General features: G+C 41.1%; 1 protein-coding gene across 1 annotated transcript in view; it reads left to right on the forward strand.

Annotated features, from left to right (window-relative positions):
- Nucleotides 1–25024, forward strand: part of CPEB4 (cytoplasmic polyadenylation element binding protein 4) — a 61698-nt gene extending 36674 nt beyond the window's left edge. The window contains exons 4-9 of the mRNA XM_044280736.1: nt 612–785; nt 7711–7800; nt 8326–8444; nt 14467–14581; nt 17316–17497; nt 18267–25024. Coding sequence (XP_044136671.1) covers nt 612–785; nt 7711–7800; nt 8326–8444; nt 14467–14581; nt 17316–17497; nt 18267–18494 — 908 coding nt within the window. The 3' untranslated portion in view covers nt 18495–25024. The remainder of the gene's footprint in view (nt 1–611; nt 786–7710; nt 7801–8325; nt 8445–14466; nt 14582–17315; nt 17498–18266) is intronic.
- The last annotated feature ends 780 nt before the right edge of the window (nt 25025–25804 follow it).

A 25804-nucleotide genomic window follows, 5' to 3' on the forward strand; every position in this document is an offset into this window, starting at 1 on the left:
GAGGCCACACCTCCGCAAGCTAAGCCTGTTTTACTTTTTGGAAAAGTGTTGAGCATGGCGTAAAAGTGCGAAAAGAAAACCTGATGTAGCACCTTTTGATAAATTCTGCATATTGTGATTTGTTCAATTTGCCTCCAACAACTAATTATGCCATTTTTTTTTTTTTTATATATACAAACTGGTTGGTTGGCATAGTGAACTGCTCCACTTCAGTGCTGTATGAAAGTAACAGAGCAATACAATTTATGGGTTGATTTCTATGGCAGTTTTCTTCTGCCTGTGTAATGGGTATACACGTTTTTATATATGGATGAATTTAGAAGATCTTCCTTGTACCAGTCATATTGTAGTCGGGTGGCTTATATTGGTCGGATTGGCTTGTATTACTGCAGTAATGTGGCTCCTGGGCTTTGGGTTAAGAGTTAAATTCCTCAATATGGAGGGATTATATATTTAAGGACATAACATGGAAAAGACTGGAAATCAGTACGTTCTGCACTTTACTCTGGTTGTTTTGGGGCTTCCCTTTGTTTCATTTACACCCATTTCTCACCCATAAGGTTGAATGCAAGTAAAGTGCTCTTATTTAATATACTGTATTGTTTCGTCAGGCCAGTCCTCTCTTTTTCCAATGGAAGACGGCTTCTTGGATGATGGTCGAAGTGATCAAACTCTCCACAGCGGCTTGGGGTCTCCTCACTGTTTTCCACATCAGAATGGTGAAAGAGTGGAGCGCTATTCCCGCAAAGTGTTTGTGGGTGGTTTGCCTCCTGATATCGATGAAGGTGAGTAAAGTCAATAGAACAGCTCCATTAATTTCTAAGTGTGCATACTGGGAGTTGTAGTTTCACAAAAGGCTGCTGATCCCTGCAATACAACCTACTAAATGGAGAACAGTACCTGCTGCGTCTTATTCTGAAAAATCAAAGCCTTAAAAAGTAGGATCTGCATACTTACTAAATTTAATATATTGTTCATCTTTTAAACTCGTGAGAAGAAATTGCACATTCAGATGTGGCAGAGCGGAGTTAAATTTAAAGGGAACCTGTTGCAATGAAAATGCAGTGAAACTGCAGGTAGCATGTTATAGAGCAGGAGGAACGGAGCAGATTATTATATAGTCTTATCAGAAGAAGTTCAGTGTAACTTGTAATTTTTTTATATACCTGCTCATTGGTGATTTACAGCTACAGTTGCAAGAGAAAGTATGTGAACCCTTTGGAATGATATGGATTTCTGTACAAATTGGTCATAAAATGTGATCTGATCTTCATCTCAGTCACAACAATAGACAATCACAGTCTGCTTAAACTAATAACACACAAAGATTTAAATGTTACCATGTTTTTATTGAACACACCATGTAAACATTCACAGTGCAGGTGGAAAAAGTATGTGAACCCTTGAATTTAATAACTAGTTGAACCTCCTTTGGCAGCAATAACTTCAACCAAACGTTTCCTGTAGTTGCAGATCAGACGTGCACAACGGTCAGGAGAAATTCTTGACCATTCCTCTTTACAGAACTGTTTCAGTTCAGCAATATTCTTGGGATGTCTGGTGTGAATTGCTTTCTTGAGGTCATGCCACAGCATCTCAATCAGTTTGAGGTCAGGACTCTGACTGGGCCACTCCAGAAGGCGTATTTTCTTCTGTTTAAGCCATTCTGTTGTTGATTTACTTCTATGCTTTGGGTCATTGTCCTGTTGCCACACCCATCTTCTGTTGAGCTTCAGCTGGTGGACAGATGGCCTTAAGTTCTCCTGCAAAATGTTTTGATAAACTTGGGAATTCAATTTTCCTTTGAGGATAACAAACCATCCAGGCCCTGATGCAGCAAAGCCGCCCCAAACCATGATGCCCCCACCACCATACTTCACAGTTGGGATGAGGTTTTGATGTTGGTGTGCTGTGCCTCTCTTTCTCCACACGTAGTGTTGTGTGTTTCTTCCAAACAACTCAACTTTGGTTTCATCTGTCCACAGAATATTTTGCCAGTACTGCTGTGGAACATCCAGGTGCTCTTGTGCAAACTGTAAACATGCAGCAATGTTTTTTTTGGACAGCAGTGGCTTCCTCTGTGGTATCCTCCCATGAAATCCATTCTTGTTTAGTGTTTTACGTATCGTAGATTTGCTAACAGGGATGTTAGCATATGCCAGAGACTTTTGTAAGTCTTTAGCTGACAATCTAGGATTCTTCTTCACCTCATTGAGCAGTCTGCGCTGGGCTCTTGCAGTCATCTTTACAGGACGGCCGCTCCTAGGTAGAGTAGCAGCAGTGCTGAACTTTCTTCATTTATAGACAATTTGTCTTACCGTGGACTGATGAACAGCAAGGCTTTTGGAGATATTTTATAACCCTTTCCAGCTTTATGCAAGTCAACAATTCTTAATCGTAGGTCTTCTGAGAGCTCTTTTGTGCGAGGCATCATTCACATCAGGCAATGCTTCTTGTGAAAAGCAAACCCAGAACTGGTGTGTGTGTTTTTTTTTTTTTTTTTTTTTATAGGGCAAGGCAGCTGTAACAAACACCTCCAATCTCATCTCATTAATTGGACTCCAGTTGTCTGACACCTCACTCCAATTAGCTCTTGGCGATGTCATTAGTCTAGGGGTTCACATACCTTTTCCACCTGCACTGTGAATGTTTACATGGTGTGTTCAATAAAAACATGGTAACATTTAATTCTTTGTGTGTTATTAGTTTAAGCAGACTGTGATTGTCTATTGTTGTGACTTAGATGAAGATCAGATCACATTTTATGCAGAAATCCATGTCATTCCAAAGGGTTCACATACGTTTTTCTTGCAACTGTATCTGTAGATACACATTCATAAATGGAAAGCTGACAATGACTGGTAGGATGTCCTCCTGGACTGGCTAGGGGATAACTTAATGTAACCGGAATACCCCTTTAATGCAGCAAGGTTTAACTTGTTACGAATACAACTCGTGATATTAACAGTTTCTCAATAGACTGAAGGTGATGTAAATGAGGTTACATTCACACGAAAAACAGCTGTGTGACTGACTTTTTAAGGACAATAGTAGTCTATGGGGTTATTCACACGGCCATTTTATTTCTTATGCATTGGTTATTCACGTGTGCTTTCATGGACTGACCAACCGCGTACAATTGAAGGGGATCGTTTTTAAAGGCATCAGTGGAAAAAAACAGACCTTATTTAAGGACCATCGTTTGAATGTAGCCTTTATAACAAAAATAATATAGATAAAATTCTTACATATGCCTTTATATCCACCATCACAGCACAATCACTACATGACAGTTGTGTGTGTGTGTATATATATATATATATATATATTACTGTGTGTGTGTGTGTGTGTGTGTGTGTGTGTGTGTGTATAAATATATATATATATATATATATATATAATTTATTTTGAAAAACAAACTGAAATCTTTTAGGTAGAGGGAAATAAAAATATTAAAATACAATAATAGGGTTGCATAAGTGTGCACACCCTTAAACTAATACTTTGTTGAGGCACCTTTTCAACCTTGGTTTCATCAGACCATAACACCTTTCCCACATGCTTTTGGGAGACTTCAGATGTGTTTTTGAAAAAAGTAGCCTGGCTTGGATGTTTTTCTTCGTAAGAAAAGGCTTTCGTCTGCCACTCTACCCCATAGCCCAGACATATGAAGAATACGGGAGATTGTTGTCACATATACCACCTAGCCAGTACTTGCCAGATATTCCTGCAGCTCCTTGAATGTTGCTGTAAGCCTCTTGGCAGCCTCCCAGACCAGTTTTCTTCTTGTATCTATCAATTTTGGAGGGACGTCCAGTTATTGGTAATGTCACTGTTATGATGATGATGACTGTCTTCACTGTGTTCCATGGTATATCTAAAGCCTTGGAAATTCTTTTGTACCCTTCTCCTTACTGATACCTTTTAACAATGAGATGCCTCTGATGCTTTGAAAGCTCTCTGTGGACCATGGCTTTTGCTGTGAGATGCGACTAAGAAAATTTCAGAAAAGACCAACTAGAGCAGCTGAACTTTATTTGGGGTTAATCAGAGGCACTTTAAATGATGGCAGGTGTATGCCGACTTCTATTTAACATGATTTTGAATGTGATTGCTTAACCGCTTTACGTCCGCCCATAGGATATAAACGTCCTATGGGTGGACCTCTATTTCTGAACGGACGTTTCTGAACGTCCTTTCAGAAACAGCAGCTGCACGCTAATCGTGCAGCTGCTGATCGGGTTGCCCGCTGTCAGTGACAGCAGGGCAACCCAGAGATAAGGCAGGGACAGTTCCCAGGTGTCCCTGCCTTCTAGATCGCTGTGCGCTTCCTGTTCCGGCCCGGCGGTCATGTGACCGCCGGGACCGGAGCTGCAGGAGCTGTGTGAGGTCTCTCACAGACCTCGATCAGCCCTGCTCTGAGGCTGTACAGCGCAGAATCACGCTGTACAGCCTCTCTGGGGGATGCATTTCTTCTGTAACTGGGGCTACTATGTCAGCCCCAGTTACAGGAGAAATCAACAGTGAAAAGAAAAAGGGAAGCAAATGTCCCCCAGAGGTCTTGTATGACCTTATGGGGGACGAAAAGTGTAAAAAAATAAATAAAGGGTTGAAAAAAATAAAAATAAAAAAAGAAGTTTCACATGTAAAAATAAAAAGGTCCCCAAGTAAGGAATAAAAAAAAAATTTAAAATAGAAAAAATAAAATAAAATAGACATATTTGGTATTGCCACGTCCGTAGAAACCAGCTCTATAAAAATATCACATGAGCTAACCCCTCGGGTGAACACTGTAAAAAAAAAAAAAAAAAAATGTGTCAAAACAAGCAATTTTTGTCACCTTGCATCACAAAAGCTGCAACACCAAGTGATCAAAAACGCGTATGTCCCACAAAATGGTACCAATAAGACAGTCACCTCATCCCGCAAAAAATGAGCCCCTACATAAGAAAATCTCTCAAAAAATAAAAAAACTATAGCTATCAGAACATGGACACATTAAAACATAATTTTTTTGTTTCAAAAATGCTATTATTGTGTAAAACTTTAATAAATGAGAAAAAGTATACATATTAGGTATCGCCACGTCCGTAACAATCTGCTCTATAAAAATGTCACTCGACTGAACCCCTCAGGTGAACGCTGTAAAAATAAATAAATAGAAACTGTGCTAAAACAACCAATTTTTTGGTCACCTTGCCCCATAAAGTGTTATAATGAATGATCAAAAAATCATATGTACCCAAAAATAGTACTAATAAAACTGGCACCTTATCCCCTAATTTCCAAAATGGGGTCACTTCTTGGGAGTTTCTACTGTAAGGGTGCATCAGGGGGCTTCAAATGGGACATGGCATCTAAAAACCATGTGGAGTTCCTTTTCTTCTGCGCCCTGCCGTGTGCCCATACAGCAGTTTATGACCACATGTGGGGTGTTTCTGTAAACCGCAGAATCTGGGTAATAAATATTCAGTTTTGTTTGGCTGTTAACCATCGATGTGTTAAAGAAAAAATTGGATTAAAATGGAAAATCTGCCCAAAAAGTGAAATTTAAAAATTTGATCTCCATTTTCCTTTAATTCTTGTGGAACGCATAAAGGGTTAACAAAGTTTGTAAAATCAGTTTTGAGTAACTTGAGGGGTGTAGTTTCTACAATGGGGTCATTTATGGGGGTATCCACTATGTAGGCCCCACAAAGTGACTTCAGACCTGAACTGGTCCTTATAAAGTGGGTTTTGGCAATTTTCTTAAAAATTTGAAGAATTGCTTCTAAACTTCTAAGCCTTCTAACGTCCTAAAAAAATAAAATGACATTTCCAAAATGATGCCAACATAAAGTAGACATATGGGGAATGTTAAGTAATAAATATTTTATGAGGTATCACTTTCTGTTTTAAAAGCAGAGAAATTGAAATTTAGAAAATTGCGAATTTTTCAAATTTTTGGGTAAATTTGGGAAGTTTTCATAAATAAAGGTGAAATATTTTGACTCAAATTTATGACTATCATGAAGTACAATGTGTCACGAGAAAACAATCTCTGAATGACTTGGATAAATAAAGGCGTTCCAAAGTTATTACCACATGAAGTGAGATATGTCAGTTTTGCAAAATTAGGCCTGGTCAGGAAGGGGGCAAATGGCCCAGATGGGAAGTGGTTAATTCTGAACACCGCTACATCCCCATAAGGTGTGCAGACTTATGCAACCACATTATTTTAGTATTTTTTTTTTTTTCTTCCCTCCACCTAAGAGATTTCAGTTTGTTTTTCAATTGAGTGGTACAGTTCATAGGTGACATTAAAGGGGGGAAAAGTTCTGAAATGATTTATCTTTGTCTCATTTTTGTACAGCACAGAAACCTGACATTTTAAAGGGGTGTGTAGACTTTTTATATCCTATTATATCCACTATTTATATCCACTGTATATCGTTTCTCTGAGCTTGTGCTGATAAATATAAATATACTATAAAGAGTATTTGACATTGCAGCTCAGCCCTATTTACTTGAATCTGATAGTATAGGTACTAGTGTGAGTTTAGGTGAGGAAGTGGATCTACCCAAATTGGTATTCCTAAGGCCTCTTTCACACGGGCGTCAGTATTTTTGCCCGGATAAGAGGCGGGTGCGTTGCGGGAAAATTGTAATGCGTTTTGCACTCGCGTGAGAAAAATCGCGCATGTTTGGTACCCAAACCCGAACTTCTTCACAGAAGTTCAGGCTTGGGATTGATGTTCTGAAGATTGTATTATTTTCCCTTATAACATGGTTATAAGGGAAAATAATAGCATTCTGAATACAGAATGCAGAATATAATAGTACTGGAGGGGTTAAAAAATAAAATAAAAAAGTTAACTCACCTTATCCTCTTGATCGCGTAGTTCCCGGTCCCTTCTTTACTAGCTGTGGGCTAAATGACCTGTGGTGACGTCAGATCACATGCTCCAATCACATGGTCCATCACCGTGGTGATGGAGCATGTGATCTGACATCACCACAGGTCCTTTAGCCCACAGCTAATAAAGAAGGGACCGGGAACTACGCGATCAAGAGGATAAGGTGAGTTAACTTTTTTTATTTTTTTTTAACCCCTCCAGTACCATTATACTCTGCATTCTGTATTCAGAATGCTATTATTTTCCCTTATAACAATGTTGTAAGGGAAAATAATACAGTGAATAGACTGTCACCTAAAACCCATGCGTGAAAATCGCACCGCATCCGCACTTGCTTGCGGATGCTTGCGATTTTCCCGCAAACCCATTCATTTCTCTGGGGCCTGCGTTACGTGAAAAACGCAGAATATAGAACATGCTGCGATTTTCACGCAACGCATAAGTGATGTGTGAAAATCACCGCTCATGTGAACAGCCCCATAGAAATGAATGGGTCAGGATTCAGTGCGGGTGTAATGCGTTCAACTCGCGCATCGCACCCGCGCGGAATACTCGCCCGTGTGAAAGGGGCCTTAGGGTTTATACACACGGCCTTTTAATGGATGTGTATGAACTGTATATTTTGAACCTACATGGAGCCATAATATGGCCAAATGCAATGCTAATATAATTGTCTGGTTATCCCCGTGTTTTCCTGATTTAATGTGCATGTATAGTAGAGCAGAGTTTGACATTTACCTGCAGTCTTATGGAGAAGTAATGTTGAACAGCACTATTGTTATTGAACTAACATACCAATTTATGCTTCTTTCAGATGAAATAACTGCTAGTTTTCGTCGGTTTGGTCCTCTGATTGTAGACTGGCCACATAAAGCGGAGAGTAAATCTTATTTCCCACCAAAAGGTATTTCAGTTGGAATAAAAAAATTTTACATTTTATGAATTTGTCTTTGTGCCAAACAGAAAATAGCACATTGGTTGCAGTATAACATATTGTACTCCATATTGTTCAGGATGTGGATACACACCATTGTGATAATGGGGTATGAAACGTAAAAGGAATAATGAAGGATAAATTACATGTGCTCTAATAATGCTGCACTATCCCTGGTTGTGTATTTCTGTGAGGCATGGATCGGAATCCCACGGCTTTTGGATCTGTGCCTCTGCACTGCATTATCCGTATATTGCGGACCCATTCAATGGGTCCACACCGCAATTCAGGATTTACACAACCGCAGTTTGTGGTCCGCAGCACAAGCACGGACTACTTCTATTCATGTGAATGTTGCCTTATTCTGGAACCTCTAGTACTTTGTCAGGCGTTCTACCGTGCCCTAATATAAAGGAAACACTGGTATCACTTTCCATTTAATATTCCATTATATTATGGTTCATGTACTTAATTGCCTTTTGTTTTATAACCTAGGCTATGCATTCTTGCTGTTTCAAGATGAAAGTTCTGTGCAAGCTCTGATTGATGCTTGCATTGAAGAGGATAGTAAGCTCTACCTGTGTGTGTCAAGCCCTACCATTAAAGATAAGCCTGTGAGTATTCATTATCGAAAATGTCATCATTTTCTCTTTGTAGTTATTCATGCAAGGTAAGTTAAGTACAAGTATCGCCTAATGTTGGAGCTTGCCAAAAAAAAGTCCATCCAGTGTTTCCATACAGACTTGAAACCATTAACAGGTTGGGACGTCCTATCTTGACAACTTCAAGTGTGCCTTCTAAGGTCTTCATTTTCAGAACGAGGCAAGCCATCAAAGTGCTGCCAATACTCTCCTTTTCTGAATAGCCCATTAGTAGTAAAAACCTGCTGTGCCACAGGTATATACCGTATTTTTCGCCCTATAAGACGCACCTAGGTTTTTTGGGGAGGAAAATAAGAAAATAAATATTTTTAACCAAAAGGTGTGCTGTGTGTTTGGAGGGTTTGGAACTAATGGTGGTCTGTGGATGGCACTATTACTGGGGGTCTGTGGATGACGGACACTGTTATGGGGGATCTGTTGATGACGGACACTGTTATGGGGGATCTGTTGATGACGGACACTGTTATGGGGGATCTGTGGATGACGGACACTGTTATGGGGGATCTGTGGATGACGGACACTGTTATGGGGGGGGGGGATCTGAGGATGACGGACACTGTTATGGGGGGGGGGATCTGTGGATGACGGACACTGTTATGGGGGGGGATCTGTGGATGACGGACACTGTTATGGGGGGGGATCTGTGGATGACTGACACTGTTATGGGGGGGATCTGTGGATGACGGACACTGTTATGGGGGGGGGATCTGTGGATGACGGACACTGTTATGGGGGGGATCTGTGGATGACGGACACTGTTATGGGGGGGGGGATCTGTGGATGACGGACACTGTTATGGGGGGGGATCTGTGGATGAAGGACACTGTTATGGGGGGGATCTGTGGATGACGGACACTTATGGGGGGGGATCTGTGGATGACGGACACTGTTATGGGGGGGATCTGTGGATGACGGACACTGTTATGGGGGGGATCTGTGGATGACGGACACTGTTATGGGGGGGGATCTGTGGATGACGGACACTGTTATGGGGGGGATATGTGGATGACGGACACTGTTATGGGGGGGATCTGTGGATGACGGACACTGTTATGGGGGGGGGATCTGTGGGTGGCACTGCTATATAGGTGCCATCCACAGACCCCCCCAGCCCATAACAGTGCCATCCACAGATGTCCCCCATAAAATGTCATCCACAGATTCTCCCCCCCCCCCCCCGCCGCTCCAGTATGCAAATATAAGATGTCTTATTCAATTAATAGTTATTAAACATGCCCCCCAACTCCTAATAGTACCGTACATCCTAACCGCTTCAGCACAATGGAGGCAGGCAGACCAGGCGGCCGGCGTGTCACTCACTGACGTCACTTGCCTGCGCCGCCTGCTTCATTCATAAAGTAGGCGGCACAGGCACGTGACATCAGGGAGTTACGCTGCCGCCCGCCCGACCTGCATTGTACTGAAGCGTAGGGGTGGGCGGTATAGGCGATATGCAATATAAATTTGGGCCACGATATGGATTTTCACCATATCGCTGGACCGCGATATGATCGCGCTCTCTGCGCGCACCATTTTCTCCTGAGCCGGCCGGCACAGTGGAGGGAGAAGGAGGGAGTCCCTCCCCACTGTGCGCGGCTGCCGCTGAACACCAGTGAGGACCGAGTAGGAGGAGGAGGGGAGGGACTGTGGCCACTGCGCCACCAATGAATGTGCCGGCCATATCCCACAGGGTCCCCCCCCCCCCCCCCCCCCCCCCCATCATTGGTGGCAGTGGGCAGTTCCGATCGGAGTCCCAGCAGTGTAATGCTGGGGCTCCGATCGGTTACCATGGCAGCCAGGAGTCATGCTACTGAAGCCCTGGCTGCCATGGTATGTTAGTGAGCAGCATTATACTCGCGTGCCCTGTGGCCGCCGGCACTCCTTCTGTCTGTGCGGCAGATTGCTAATGCTTACAGCATTAGCAGTGCGCCGCACAGACCTATGAGAAGGAGCGACCGGCGGCCACGGTGCACGTGAGTATAATGCTGCTCACTAACATACCATGGCAGCCAGGGCTTCAGTAGCGTGACTCCTGGCTGCCATGGTAACCGATCGGAGCCCCAGCATTACACTGCTGGGACTCCGATCGGAACTGGCCACTGCCACCAATGATTAATACTGGGGAGGGAGGGGTTGCGTTACCAGAGGGGGCAGATCAGAGGCTGGGGGGGGGGCACATGAGAGGCTAGCGCCATGGTCAGCTCCCTGCTGTTGAGTGCACTATGCACAGGGCAGCAGGGAGAGTGTAAAGTCCTATTCACCCTAATAGAGCTCTATTAGGGTGAATATGACAAGGGTTCTAGCCCTTAAGGAGGCTAATAGTTATTTAAATGTAAAAAAAAAAAGTTTAAGCACCCCCCCCCCCCAATATAGAAAACAATATATCGCAATATATATCGCATATCGCACATGCTTAAAATTATATTGCAATATAGATTTTAGGCCATATCGCCCACCCCTACTGAAGCGGTTAAGATTTAAGGTACTATTAGGAATGAAGGGGCATATTTAATAACTATTAATTGAATAAGACATTTTATATTAGTATACCTGAGCGGCGGGGCTATGCGGCGTGACTGCACTGCCCCGCCGCTATTGCCGGCCTCCAGCTCCTCCTCCCAGTCCCTCCCCAAGTGCTCGCTCGTACATCGCAGCTTGCGATCTAAAACTGGCAGCATTCGCCCCATAAGACGCAGGGGCATTTTTCCCCCATTTTGGGGGGAGAAAAAGTGCGTCTTATGTGGTGAAAAATACGGTATATAAAAAGCACAAGATGTGCTAGTGGGGAGGATGATTGGATCTTCTGTCTTTAGATCTGTAATTACTGAATTAGTTGTGTTACAAGCGTTGTATGAAATTTAAATGGAGCAACTTTTAATGAAATAAGTCATATAATGGCACACACGATAGTTGCGCCATGGTTTGCAACTTTTCTCACCATATCATAAAAGTGTCAAGGAAAAGGGGATAGTGCTTAGTGGGCAGGGGTGGTCCTACAGAGGCCCGATAGCTGGTGTAGATTTGATTTTCTGACTTGAGTATGGACTGCCAGAAAATGTGCCAAATTTATTAGGGGGGCCCATGTCTCAAATTTTATGCGACTTAATCCAACAGACTTCAGTCTAATACTGGCATGTGAAACTGCGGTCTTGGTATATCTACCCCAATAAAACCAGAAGTCAATTAAATTGTGCAAATTACACCCGATTTCAATAGCCTGGTGACCATTGGACAATAAATGCACAATTCATATAAATAAATTGGTTAAAGGGGGGCCAGCAGGCAGGTCCTTTAGACATCAGATTGTTGTTAGATCCTATTGCATCCTCCAAGAGGCTTCTGACCTAATAAAAGCAGCAATGTAATATCACCTGCCCTGGACGATGCTTAGCATTACTTGTTAGCATAATGCTCAAAGAAGACCTCCAGGTTCCTTCTTGGGCTCATTTGGTCCAACGTGGGTAGCTTATTCTTAAAGGGAACCTGTCATCAACTTTATGCTGACCTTACTGAGGGCAGTATAAAATAGTGACAGACGTGCTGATCTCAGCGGGGTCACTCATGAGCTAAAAGTAAGTGGTTGCCGAGAACCAGCACTATAATCATTGCAGCCCAGGCCTTGAAAAGAGTCATGGCCACCTGAGAAGAGTCCTGGTTATTCCTAATCTCCTGCTCTCTCACCCATCTGCTGATGATTGGCAGTTCTCTCCTAGAGAGAAAGGGAAAAAATAGGTAGAACAGTGTTTCCTAACCAGTGTGCCTCCAGCTGTTGCAAAACTACACTTCCCAGCATGCCCGCACAGCCAAAGGCTGTCCAGGCATTCTGGGAGTTGTAGTTTTGCAAAAGCTGGAGGCACGCTGGTTGGGAAACACTGAGGTAGAAGCCTGTCAGTCATCAGCAGGTGGGCAGGAAGAGCAGGAATTCATGAATAACCATGACTCTTCTCAGGTGGCCGGGACTCTTTTCCAGGCCCAGACTACAATGATTGTGATGTTGGTTCTCAACTACTTATAAATGACAGACCGCAGGAATAAACTCACCTTTCTCTACTTTATTCTGCCGTTAGTATGCAGAATAAAGGTCATGACAGGTTCCCTTTAATGATTGCTTGCTTACTTGTAGTTTATAATCATTCTAACCTTGCTGTAAGGGAGATCATCCCAGCATTCATTGTGACTTTTTGGCGGGGTTGTGCATATACTCTGCATGCAGTCAGATCATAGAGAATAGTCGATAGAGGAACAGACTGGCAGTGTGCCTCAGAACTTATTTTAGTGATTGATAGCTAGGTCCTAGTGGAATAGAGGAAACAGCAGTCATAACGAGGGATGAGCAAACTTGTGTTTTCAAGGAATTCTTAGATAACCCGAACCTTGTATGCCGAATTTGAAACCACAAGTTCGCTCATCCCTAGTCATAACTGAAGAATGTAAATATCCTGGATGCTTCATCCACAAGTAAAATTTTATAGACCTCAAATACAATTCCGATTTGGCCTCCAAAACAATATTTAAAAGTTTTGTGATGGCATATAAAATCAAATTCCCCCCCCTTCCCAGGTCACAATGCTCTGTGGCAGAGATACTCAACTGGAGGACTACAGTCACCAGCTATCCAGACTACTGTATGTCCCACTTTCAACCATATCTTTGTCGTCAGGATGCAGGTACAGTTGAATACAATGGTGAAGCAGGGAGCCATCACCATTCCCCTCCTGCCCTTAGTTAAACTCAGCAGGTGCGACGTCATCACACCTGCTGCACTGAGCCACAGACAGCACAGTGCAGAGAAGACATGCTTTTCTCTGTTCGTTGGTGAATGTTGGGTAGTTAAGTATTCAGACTAGAGGTACAAGTCTGTGAGGGTGGCCATCTGGGGGGCATAACTGTGTGAGGGGGGCATAATTTTGAGGGAAGCCACTAAAGGGGATACAATTATAAGGGGGCATCATTGTATGTTGGTGACCTCCTCAGGGGGCATCACTATATGTGGTGGGGGGGGGTACTTAAGGGAGCATCACACTGTTGGGGGGCACTTGAGGGGGCAGCACTGTGTGGGGTCATTTAATGGGGCTTCATACTGTGTAGGAGGCACTTAGAGGACCCCACTTTGTTCTGGGGGCATTTAAGTGAAGCCTCAAGAAGGGGATCACCCTACTTTAAAGGGGCACTTGGGGTCTTCATACTGTGTGGGGAGACGCTAAGGAAGCATCACACTGTTTCAGGGGCACTAAAGGAGCATTTTTCTGTGTGGGGCACCAAGGGATCATCCTGCAGGAAGGAGGCACTTGGGGGACATCCTACTATGTAGGGTCACTTTGGGGACATAGTACTGTGAGTGGGGGCACTAAGGGGCATTATTATTGATAGGTGGCACCAAGAGAACATTCTTATTGTTTGGAGATGCACTATTACTGTGTGGTCATCAGAAAAGGCATTAGGTGGGCTTAGAAGCGTGGTTAATTGTAAAAAAAAATATGAATGCAGAGCTGCACGCCGTTTGGTTTTTGTATCTCGCATATTTTTTTTTTCCGACTTGGACCTTCATCCTACAGCAGACCCAGCTATGTGAACCTTTACCAAAAGTACTTGAGTGCCCCTACTGTGTGGTGTGAGGTCACTCTACCCAATTGCAGGGCCATCTCAGGAGGAAATGGAATTTTACATGCAGTCAGCTATCTTCTTTTTCAGTGTTTCAGGCCCTGTGGAGTGCCTTCCCGTTAATAAATGTGAATTAGTAAAATGTTAATTACCTTATTTGATATTTATTTATGCAAAATAATTCCAAAGCACAGTTAAAACTAAGGATTCTAGCCAGAGAGATTGCAGCAACTTTCTTATATGAAAATGAACACAATGTGATTCTGTTTAACCTTCTCTTCCAAGGGGCAAATTCTGCATGAATGTAAATGCGTTATTACTGTTTCCTCGACTGCAGGTTGTTTCTTATAGAGGTTACTGTATTGCTTTACAGGTTCAGATCCGGCCCTGGAATCTTAGTGACAGTGATTTTGTGATGGATGGCTCCCAGCCTCTCGATCCACGGAAAACTATTTTTGTTGGAGGTGTCCCACGACCTCTGCGAGCTGGTAGGTTTCTTTATATATGTGTGTCTTTTTAGTATGTACAGATCTTTTGACACATACTTAAAGGGAAAACGACTGTCTTAATAAAATAAGCGCATTGCACAAGGTTCTGTGTGGATGTAATCAGCAGCTCTGAAACAGATTGGGTGCCCCATCAGGGCTCCAGATGGCGACCAAAATGGTCGCCAATGCGACTTAGAATTTACAAATGGCGACAAGACTTTTTAGACATTTGCGACTAGACCCTCCGCGGCATCTCTGCAGTAGAACAGCGGCGGGCACAGGAGCTGATAGTTCTCTGCCCCGCCGCCGATGTTCTTCTCAGTCTCAGTCAGCTCGGTCACAGCACACAACAGCAGAGCCGCTGGCAGCAGGGAGGGGAGGGGCTCGGGAGGAGTGTAATCTGATCCTAGAGTGGAAGCTGCTTCTGCCAGCCCCTCCCTCCCCGCCCGCCAACCAATCAGAGCTGAGGCAAGGCAAGCACTAGCAGCTCTGAGTCTGAGTCACTGACACAAGTACAGGGAGTCAAATAAAGAATCGAATGAGTCACAGGTGAAAAGAACTAAAGATCCGACTTAGTGACTCATTCGATTCTTTCTTAGACTCCCAGTACAGTGTGCTGCCCCCCCCCCCCAACACCCCAGTATAAGAAACATTGGTGGCACTGCCCACTGCGCCACCAATGTTCATTATATTGAGGGGGGGGGGGGGGGCGCACTGTGCCACCAATGTTTATTATATTGAGGGGGGGCACACTGCACCACCAATGTTTATTATACTGGGGTGTTGGGGGGGGGGGGTTGCACACTGAGCCACCAATGTTTATTATATTGAGGGGGGCACACTGTGCCCCCCAATGTTTATTATACTGGGGTGTTGGGGGGGTGCGCACTGCGCCACCAATGTTTCTTATATTGGGGGGGCGCACTGCGCCACCATTGTTTATCAAACTGGGGTGTGTGGGGGGGGCGCACTACGCCACCAATGTTTATCATACTGGGGTGTTGGGGAGGGCGCAGTGCGCCACCGATGTTTATTATATTGACCTTCTACTATGCATTCTGTATTAAAGAATGCTATCATTTTCCCTTAGAACCATGTTATAAGGGAAAATAATACAGTGAATAGACTTTCATCCTAGCAACCATGAGTGAAAATCGCACCGCATCCGCACTTGCGATTTTCACGCAGCCCCATTAGCTTCTATGGGGCCTGCGTTGCGTGAAAAATGCACAACATAGAGCATGCTGCGATTTTCACGCAACGCACAAGTGATGTGTGAAAATCACCCCTCGTGTGCACAGCCCCATAGAAGTGAATGGGTCCGGATTTAGTGCGGGTGCATTCCGGTATTTTGAATGCCAGATCCGGTACTAATACATTCCTATGGGAAAAAATGCTGGATCCGGCATTCAGGCAAATCTTCAGGTTTTTTTCGCCGGCGATATAACCGTAGAATGCTGCGGTTTTATCTTTTGCCTGATCAGTCAAAATGACTGAACTGAAGACATCCTGATGCATCCTGAACGGATTGCTCTCTAGTCAGAATGCACAGGGATATGCCTGATCAGTTCTTTTCCGATATTGAGCCCCTAGGACGGAACTCTATGCCGGAAAAGAAAAACACTAGTGTGAAAGTACCCTAAAATATTAAGTTTAAATCCCCCCTTTCCCAATTTTACATATAAAATATATAAAGAATAAATAAACATATTACATAGCGCTGTCCAAACTATTAAATTATTAAAAAAAATCTCCTATGCGGTGAGCATTCGCCATTTTTTTGTCATCTTGTCACCCCAAAAAATAGGATAGGACTGTTCTATTATGGGCCGAACATTTCATAATATGCGAAATGCATGCGGCTTTTTTTGGTGTTTTTTTTTTTTGCGCGGTAGCGGTATTGTGTATCGCAATACTTTATGGTGACGAAAGCGAATCTAAATTTTGGTATCAAAACAACCCTATGCTGATCTGATCGGAGTAGCGTTGTCACGATACCAAAATTTTGATTCAGTTTCGATTTGGCGACTAAAAATTTGATTTGGCTCCTAAATTTTTCAGTTCAGGAGCCAATGGCTACCAGGTATTTTTTTTTAGTCTGGAGCACTGCCCATGATAAACACTTTGTTAAAGGGGTATTCCAATTTAAAGCCTGTTTATTTATTTTATTCTATAAGTTTCATTGTTGATTGAAAATCTGCCCTGGTCTTGTGACAATCACACGTATTCCCGGCCGTAAACTGTGGAGATTTCCATTCACTGACCACAAACAAAATTGAAAAAGTAGATTCGAAGGGTTGCCATTATCGCAACCTAAGGCTAAATGCATACGATCAGGATTGCGTGCGGAAAATCCACACCGTAGGTCATGTACATTGTATTCTATATGAATTTGAAATTCTCAATGCACACAATGCAGATTTTTTCCGCACGGATTTTGACCTGCGGTGCGGTTAAAATCCGCAGCGTGTCAATTTATTTTATTTTTCCTGACCATATTTTCTTCATTCACTTAGTAAAATCCGCAGCAATTGATGCGGATTCACCACACAGATTTGCCTGCGAACACCTGCTGATTTTCAGAACCCTGGACGTGTGCATGAACCCTAATAGTTTCTAAGCTACAGAGCATTTTTCAACTTCTATTTTTATGTCATTTATACTAGATGTACAGTTTATGATTAATATGATTTCTATACATCTAATCTTTTTCCTTATTTTCTTTTTTTTATAGTGGAGCTAGCTATGATTATGGACCGTCTGTATGGAGGTGTATGCTATGCTGGCATAGACACAGATCCTGAGCTAAAATACCCTAAGGGAGCTGGGAGAGTTGCCTTTTCCAATCAACAGAGTTATATAGCTGCTATCAGCGCCCGCTTTGTTCAGCTACAGCATGGAGAAATTGATAAGCGGGTATGTGGATTTCAGGTTCTGCATATTCATAAACTATAATAAGCCTACAGAAGTAGTTTGCAGGGGAAGGCAGCAGGATCCTGAGCACACAGATTCAGTATGTATTACTGTGAAGGACACATGCCCACATGTGAAAAGTCTGCAACTAGGAGCAGGATGCAGAAGGATTGAAGACTGCAGACTGAAACATAGTGCAGCTTTTTATTTTATTTTTTTATTTTTTACTTAGTGATAGTCTCACTTCATTTATCATGTATAAAAAGTGAATACAAGACACTAACTAATGTATTTTGATTGTACATATTGCTTCCTTTGCTGTCTTCATTCAGTTTTTTTAATTGCATTATACACTGCTCGTATTCAGCAGTTATGGTCACCGATGTAGTGCAGATATGAGGTGGCCGGACAGGAGCTGCTGCATTTGCCTGCCTATGTGCACCAGAGAAGCTGACTGCTAGAAACGAACTGTCTAAAATGCGATTTTGAAAAATGAATCAAGGCTGCAATAAAGATAATAACCATACAATAGTAAGTGCCTTGTATTAACTTTGTCTACTTGATAAATGCCATTTGCTGAAGTGACGCAACCCCTTTAAGGTCACCACTATCATAGGTTATAATCATTTCTTTTAGATGTCTAAGGTTTTGATAGCTTTTGTGGCCCAGAAGTTAATACAAGAAGGGGTCTCTGTATAGTACATGTAGGATACACGTTATTTAAGTGTTGTTGCATCTCCTCTGATTGTGCCTCTGCTTGTCTTGTGTTCAGGTGGAGGTGAAGCCATATGTCTTGGATGACCAGCTGTGTGACGAGTGTCAAGGAGCGCGCTGCAGTGGCAAATTTGCTCCGTTCTTCTGTGCTAATGTTACCTGTCTGCAGTATTACTGTGAATATTGCTGGGCTGCTATCCACTCACGTGCTGGCCGGGAGTTCCACAAGCCGCTGGTAAAGGAGGGAGGAGATCGCCCAAGGCATATTTCATTCCGTTGGAATTGAACCACCCGTTGCTTAACTTCCTTCCAAGGATCCAAATAAGTGCACTCTTCTGTTCTCTTAACCCTCCTACCATCCTTAGGAAAGCATGTCCTCTTGTTGTAGTCTGTATTTTAACAATAGTATAACGAAAGAATGACCTACACCATAGGTATTTGTAAAGTCTTGTGTCATTGAGAACTGTATTGGAAAGCCTTTTTGTTCATAACAATATCACTCTGATGCATGCATGTTTCATGCTGTCCTCATCGAAAACCAAGGGAGCAGGGAGACTGCAACTAATATTATTATAATTCTTTTTTTATTTTTCAAAGAGAAGCGTTTGAGAGCTTGCAACTAGATAATTATTAAGAAAACCAGAGTATTTTTTTTAATTAAATTATTGTTAAATAAAAAATTAACAGAAGATTACTGTTAATGTAACCATGCATCCACAGTAACACTATGGGTCTGTTTGACACAGCTTATTTTTTACTAGGGGGGATTTTTTATTTCCTATTTATTGGGGATTTTTTTTTTTTTGTTTGCTTTTTACCTTTTAGTGGAAGTTAGTAATTGCCTATTGTGAAAATGAATAACCCACACACACAAAAAGCAAGAGAAAATTGAAAGCAGCATTGTTTGTGGACAGTTTTGGTAAGGGGTAAAACAAAAGGCAGATGCCTCCAATATTTATCTTTTCTATTAAGCCACTGTCACTTTCTTTCTGTTCTGGCATCCACATAACTGGCGGAATCTCCTTTTGAAGTATTTTACACGTGGGCTATTTAAGAATGTAAATGTTGAGTGAAGTTACTACTGAGGGGAGTGCACTTATTTATTTATTTTTTCAGTGAAAAAAAAAATAATTAAAGATTTTTTTAAAAACCAACACGGTATCAGTTATGACCCATATTTCCCCAGAAAAATTCCTACCAAAGCTGAGAGAAGTGGAATTACAGAAGGCAGGTTTTTTTTTCTGCGCAGAAAGAACAAATGTATAGATTTTTTATTTTTGATGCTTAATATATATCTATAGTCCTAACTCGACTCTTAACCTATATCAGGTGCCAGCTTCTGTTCTCCATTTTGACACCGAACACTTGAAAGATACCTCAAGGATGGAATTGGATGTTTGTAATGCCTCCAGTTAGAATTCCGGCCATTAACAGAGGAGCCCATTGTTGCTGTAGTAACCCCTTTGCTGCCTGAGAGTATAGTGGCGGCACACATCAGTTTCCCATGAGTCATACAGATGTATTATTACCCTTTGGACATCAAAGGACCAATGAAGGGCTTCCCTCAGCATAATGTCACTTTATACACCTGCTTCTTCTGCTTGGCTATGGGTAGTGCAGTGACGTTGCATTGTACTGTATGGCTGCCTATCCGTATTTGCTTTGCCGTATCTCATTGGAGTAGTTGTCACTTTTGCTTGAAGCTTCCCCTCCCTTCTTGCTGTAGTTCGTAGAATGCAAAAGATATAAATAATTCTAAATCAAACTCTTTCCATTCGGAGCTAGCTTGTGTGTTTGGCTAAGGAACTTTCATTACCTAGTTTTAATGCCTTTTGGCACTGTAGACTTTAAGCTGCTTATACCACTGAATAATCTTGATGCCTTAACTCTTTACAGGCCAAGTAACTTAGCCAGCACTCATCTTTTCCAGCCACTGAGGCAGCTTGAAGCTTCATATAAATTATCGCAGTACAGATGTGAGGTTGGATATTTTGGGTTTTTTAGTCAGTATAAAGCACTGCCCTGTATATTCAAGCAGATGTATCCATTATATCCAATGTGCAATATTGTTATGCTTGGAAATTTTGCTGCTACCCATCACACAAATGTGCTACTGAGTGACCTCAACACCCTTCAAGACATCTTGAGAAAAAGTTATGTCTGTTTGGAACTGCACAATTCCCGTTCATACTGAATGTGTTGTCGCTTTTGCGGACAAAAAGTAGAAGCCGTGATTTTGTAGGCTGAACTGGTATGTATCCGAGTGTAGTCTGTTGAGGCACTAGGTGCTTGAAACATAGAGCTTTCTGATAAATGGTTCACCTTGAAATATGCATGTCTCTATTGTGTGTGTTTGCCAGGCTCACTTTAAAGAGGACCTGCCACCACAAAATGCCATACAGTCTGCAGGTAGCAGGTTATAGAGCAGGAGGAGCTGAACAGATTGATATATAGTGGGAAAATATTCAGTAAAACTTGTAATGTATGCATTTATCTCAGCTTTTTCTGAATTTAGTACCATCACCTATCTATCAATGACTGACAGCTATCTATGTATACACAATTACACAGAGAATGCTATCAATCACTGATAACACTACCCTGTGTACAAATGAAGTCAGAAATACATAGCTATAACTGTATACAGGTTTTACCGAATCTTTTTCCACAACACTACATGACAATCTGCTCAGCTCCTTCTGCTCTATAATATGGTGCCTGTAGACTGCACTGCATTTTGTGGTGACAGGTTCCCTTTAAATGACATTTGTCACTACCATAGATTGCCTTTACATTAGGTCATCCATGTTCGCTTGTATCCATTATATGGCTTCCTGAACTGCTGATTAGTTTGAAGCACATGATATAAACAGAACCTCCTTGCCTTGTCCTAATCAGCAAATGCTTAAGAAATTTTGAGAGTAACTGCAAGGGATCACACTCTTCGCTTACAGTGGCTTACTTAGTTCTGTATTAGACCTGCAGAGGGTTTCCCAGCTCATTGCTAACAAGCATTCATTATCGATGATCTGCCTGTGTAAAAGTGCCATCGGTTACCCATTCACTGGGCAATTGCATTTTTTATGCAGGTTAAAAAACCATTTGCCGGTGGCAGATCATGATGTCTAATAACACTCTGCTGCCCGCTAAATAATGATTCTGTATGGGGACGAGCGATGGCATATTGTTGAGGAGATCGTTGCATGTAGTAGAGGCGATCTCCTTCACAGACAAGCAGGCGATTGCCAGGAAGGAAAGCTTCCTTCCCGATAATCGGTATGCTTATCTGTAGGTGTAATACAGCCCCTATTTTGGTCCATCATCTTAAGCAGTTCAGAAATCCAAGTAGTGAATACAAAGTCAAACCACTCGCTTATCATCCTAGTGACAGATGCCCTTTAAAGTGAGTATTCCGTTCATACTAGCATGACGGGATTGAGAGTTGATTCATACATCAGTGTGGCAATGGTTGCACGGAACATTGTTTAACAGAGGTTCCTTGGGATTTTTACTTTTGTATTGCTGCTGTGAAGGGCAAGATTTGCAGAGGCATATTCAATGAGCTTTTATGGCAGTTCATAACCTGGTGCTGTCTGGCTGCAAAAGGGTTACAATGACTTCTTGCTGTAAGCTTATAGAGGCAAGTACTCGCTCCGAAAACTGACCGTTTTTTTCTGAACACTGCAGATGTAACTTTGTTTAAAAGAGCATTGCTTCCAAACAGTGCTATCACAGGTTGTGGAAACCAAAGACTTGCTTCAGTGCTGCTGCTTATCTCTCGAGGAGCCCCTCTGTTACTACCAAATTTTGACTTCCAGAATGAGATCTGGTTTAAAATAGAATATTGAGGTATTTGACGTTCCCCTCAGCATTAACGTTACTAAACAATGAACCTGCCTTTTTATTTTATTTTATTTTTATTTTATAATTCTTCTCTCTATTCCTTTGTATCTGTTTCAATACGCATCACTACCATCAGAGGGGTATGGTAAAAATGTTATGAAATGGAGACACTTGCTGAAGGTTATAGAGAACTTGTTAGAGGAGCTGCTTACAAAGCCAATGACGAGCGTCATTTCTATAGGTGGGTGCTCTCGTATACATCTAGTCAACGGATTGACAGACTGTTTGTTTTAGTCCTTTCATCTGCTGAAAAGTGAGTGTAGGTGGCTTGGGGTGTGCTAGAGTGCCATTCCTACCAGTAAACAGTGGCGATAACTTAACCTTTTCATTGCTAAATGTTTGCAAAACAAAGTCCAGCAGTCCCTTGTGCATCCAAGGTGCTGTAGTCTGGATGGCTTTGTTTAGATTCCACCACGGCATGGAAAAGGTTAACTCCCGAAATAAACCACTGTTTGGAAGCTAGCTTTGAAGAATATTTTCTCTTTATTTTCCTTTGTACATGACCTGCTGACTTTCGGTACAGTGTTTTTGTAGCTAACTTATTTTTGTCATGCACATATTGTACACTTGTTATGCACTAATTTTATATATCTTATGTTTCCAGCAGTGAGCATTTAGGCCCACTTTTCACTGGCGGGATATCTCTTTATGCAATACCTCAATTTTTCATATTGCAAAGAGTAGCTTTTTGTACTTTTATTACGGAGAGATCTTCATATAACTTCATTTTTTAAGATAAATAATTTTAATAAATTTTTATTTTCTTATTCTGCTTTTTATACATTTCAGTGCTCTGCATACATTGCGAATGATGGATGTTGCGCACTGGTAATGCTAACTTCAGAACCTGCAGAGATACAAAAGCATGTGGCATCAAATATGCTAGCCCGCACCAAGCATTTGGTGGATGTTTCATTCAGTTCTAGATCTAATATTGAGGAGATGAAAAAATAAAAATAGATATCGCATGGACAGGACAAATTCAATCTGCTCTTTTTAGTCCCTTGGAAAAATGCAAAAAAAAAAAATTGTAGCATAGAAATTTAAAAGTAACAACTGAAAATGTATTCTGCTTCTTCATATTTCTCATTTTTTAAAGAAGTGAAAAAAAAATATATAAATTGCAAATTTTTTTGGTGAATGTTTAGCCATTTTACATATTAACGAAATTAATGTTAGGTGTTTTATATTGCAGACAAGACTGCAGTTTGGAAAAAAAAAGCTAAAAAAAAAAGTTTTAAGTGGAAAAAAAATTAAAGAAATTAAACCATACCTTCGGGTTCCAGATGTGTAATGTTAGTATGCATGACTAATATAAGGAAAAAAAATCTAGTTATTCTACTAATATTCACTTGTTGTTATTGTGTGAAAAGCGTGTTTACAGACTTTGTAACACTTTAATTTACAGAGCATAAAGCCCCATGACCTTACGCCATTGTATGGACTCATGGCTTTAGTATAACGTATGCTAGTAGATAATCGACCTCTTCGGCCAATAGTCGCCACCTCAGTTTGTTAGCTGGGGCGAAGCATGTGATATATAGCATAAGTCCTCGTCTTCTCACATGCCAGAAGTTTTTGGTTTTCTGTAACCTGCTTTCTTCTGAATAAGCCTTTCTAGCAGTGAGTGCAGTGCTTGTACCAGTAAAGCAGCCCAAGCATCCCATGCCAGGTTGTGAACATGACTCTCTTCTGCACTGTAAAAGAGAGCCGCATTATTTTTTGTTTCCTCGTGATGGAAACCCTCACTGCCCAATGCTTTGGCCTAGTATATACTTCTCCATACACAGACCTCTGCATAATGCAAGTTAATATGTTTGCAGTGAATGACCAGCATTTTCTTCAAAATGCTGTTGGAAAGACTTGATAATCCCACCTTTTTTTTTTGTTGGTTTTTTTTTTGTTTTCCTTTTTAAGTTTGTTTTTTATGTTTTTATTGCTTTTGAAGAGTTTAAGCCTTCAGTTAAAAGGTGATTTAAAACTTGAATATGATAATATATTGTGGCGAGTTGAACTTCAAGTTGTTATGTGCAATACTTATTTCTGACTTTTGAGAGATCTTTGCAGTGTAATTCTTCATTGTTTTTAATTGCAGGCATTTAAAGATGTCGTTTTCTACTGTTCTAGTAATCCTCTTTATTGCTGGTGTTTCTAAAGAAAAGAATCAGAAATCAATCTTTCTACTAATATAAAACTGAGATTATTTTTTAAAAAAAGGAATAAAAGAGGTTTTGGTCATTGGCGTTATTTTGTTACCTTCTTTTAACCTCTGGCATGCAGGAGGAGCGCAAGCCTTTTCTAGACTTGTGCCTCTCCAGACAGTCAGGGTTTAAAGCTACTGTGATTGATAACATTGTAAGAATTGGGACAATATTGTATTCAACTGTTTTATTTTTTATATTTTTAAATTTGAAAGCATAATTAGTTTTTATAATTTTCATCAGATTCCTTTGTTATATTTTTTTGAAAGTGAAATTATTATTATTATTATTATTAACAAGTGGGTGTCTAGTTTTTACTAATCCCTAATGTTATCTTCTTTTCCATTGTATTGCTCATTTACCAGAAGGAAAAAAAGTTATTTAAGTATGTCAGTTAATTGTACCACTTGGCTGAATTTACACATAGTTTTTACTGTGTATGGGGAGGTTGTAGTATTTATTATAGCATTTTAAATAAAGATAATTCATTTTTTTATTAAAGTCATTTTCACTTTTAAGTTCATATTTTTGTATGTTTTACTCTAATTAAGTTATATAACACAAGTTCTTTTTTAAAGAGTTCATTTGTTGAAGTGCTAGTGAAAAATTAATGTTATTAAATAGTTTGCAAATGACTATTTATACCAGTATGCATATAATTTTTAAATATTTGTAATGTGAGATGTTGAATGAATAAACTTTTAACGCTAAATTCTTGCTTGTTTTTTATGTACATTTTTATTTCAACTTTTCTATTTCTCAAACTGTACACCTATTTTCAGTGCATACAAACAATGCATATAAGTTCATAGTGCATATTTATGAAGTGTCAATACAGTAACATTGATAATTACTAAGTGGTAATAGACAACATTCTCATAATTTACATTAAAATACTGGCAAAAATTCACGATACATGATACACATAATAAAGTGCTCTGTGCTTTCGTGCCGATGTGTTATAAAAATTCATATATACAAAACCTACATTCTCTAGGATTGATAATTAGTGCATATATTCATCAGGTGTATAGGGTAATAGCCCGTGGGGAACATTGACCGCTCACTTAAAAAACACAATAAGCCGGCATAATTTCATAGCGTCCTGAAAATCCCAGTGCGCATGTCCGCGCGTCATCGCCACGTGATACATCACGTGATCGGACACTGCATGACAAGTAATGTGGTTCCTCTGCGCGTCACAAACACGTGATGTCTCACGTAACCCCCACAGTTATAGCAATGTATCATAGCAACAAAGTAGTGTATAGAATCACAAGATGTCACATAGGGGAAAAAACTGGGGGAATGGGGGGTGCTGCAATTAAGCGCGCCTAACCCAAACCTTTTTTAGGTGAGCGGTCGATGTTCCACAGGGGCTATTACCCTATACACCTTATGAATATATGCACTAATTATCAATCTTGGGCGTGAATATTTTTTATTTACTTGTATCGCACTGACATATTCCACAGTGCTTTACAGACAGTGA

This window comes from Bufo gargarizans, chromosome 2 (assembly GCF_014858855.1).
Source record: "Bufo gargarizans isolate SCDJY-AF-19 chromosome 2, ASM1485885v1, whole genome shotgun sequence".
Lineage (NCBI taxonomy): Eukaryota > Metazoa > Chordata > Amphibia > Anura > Bufonidae > Bufo > Bufo gargarizans.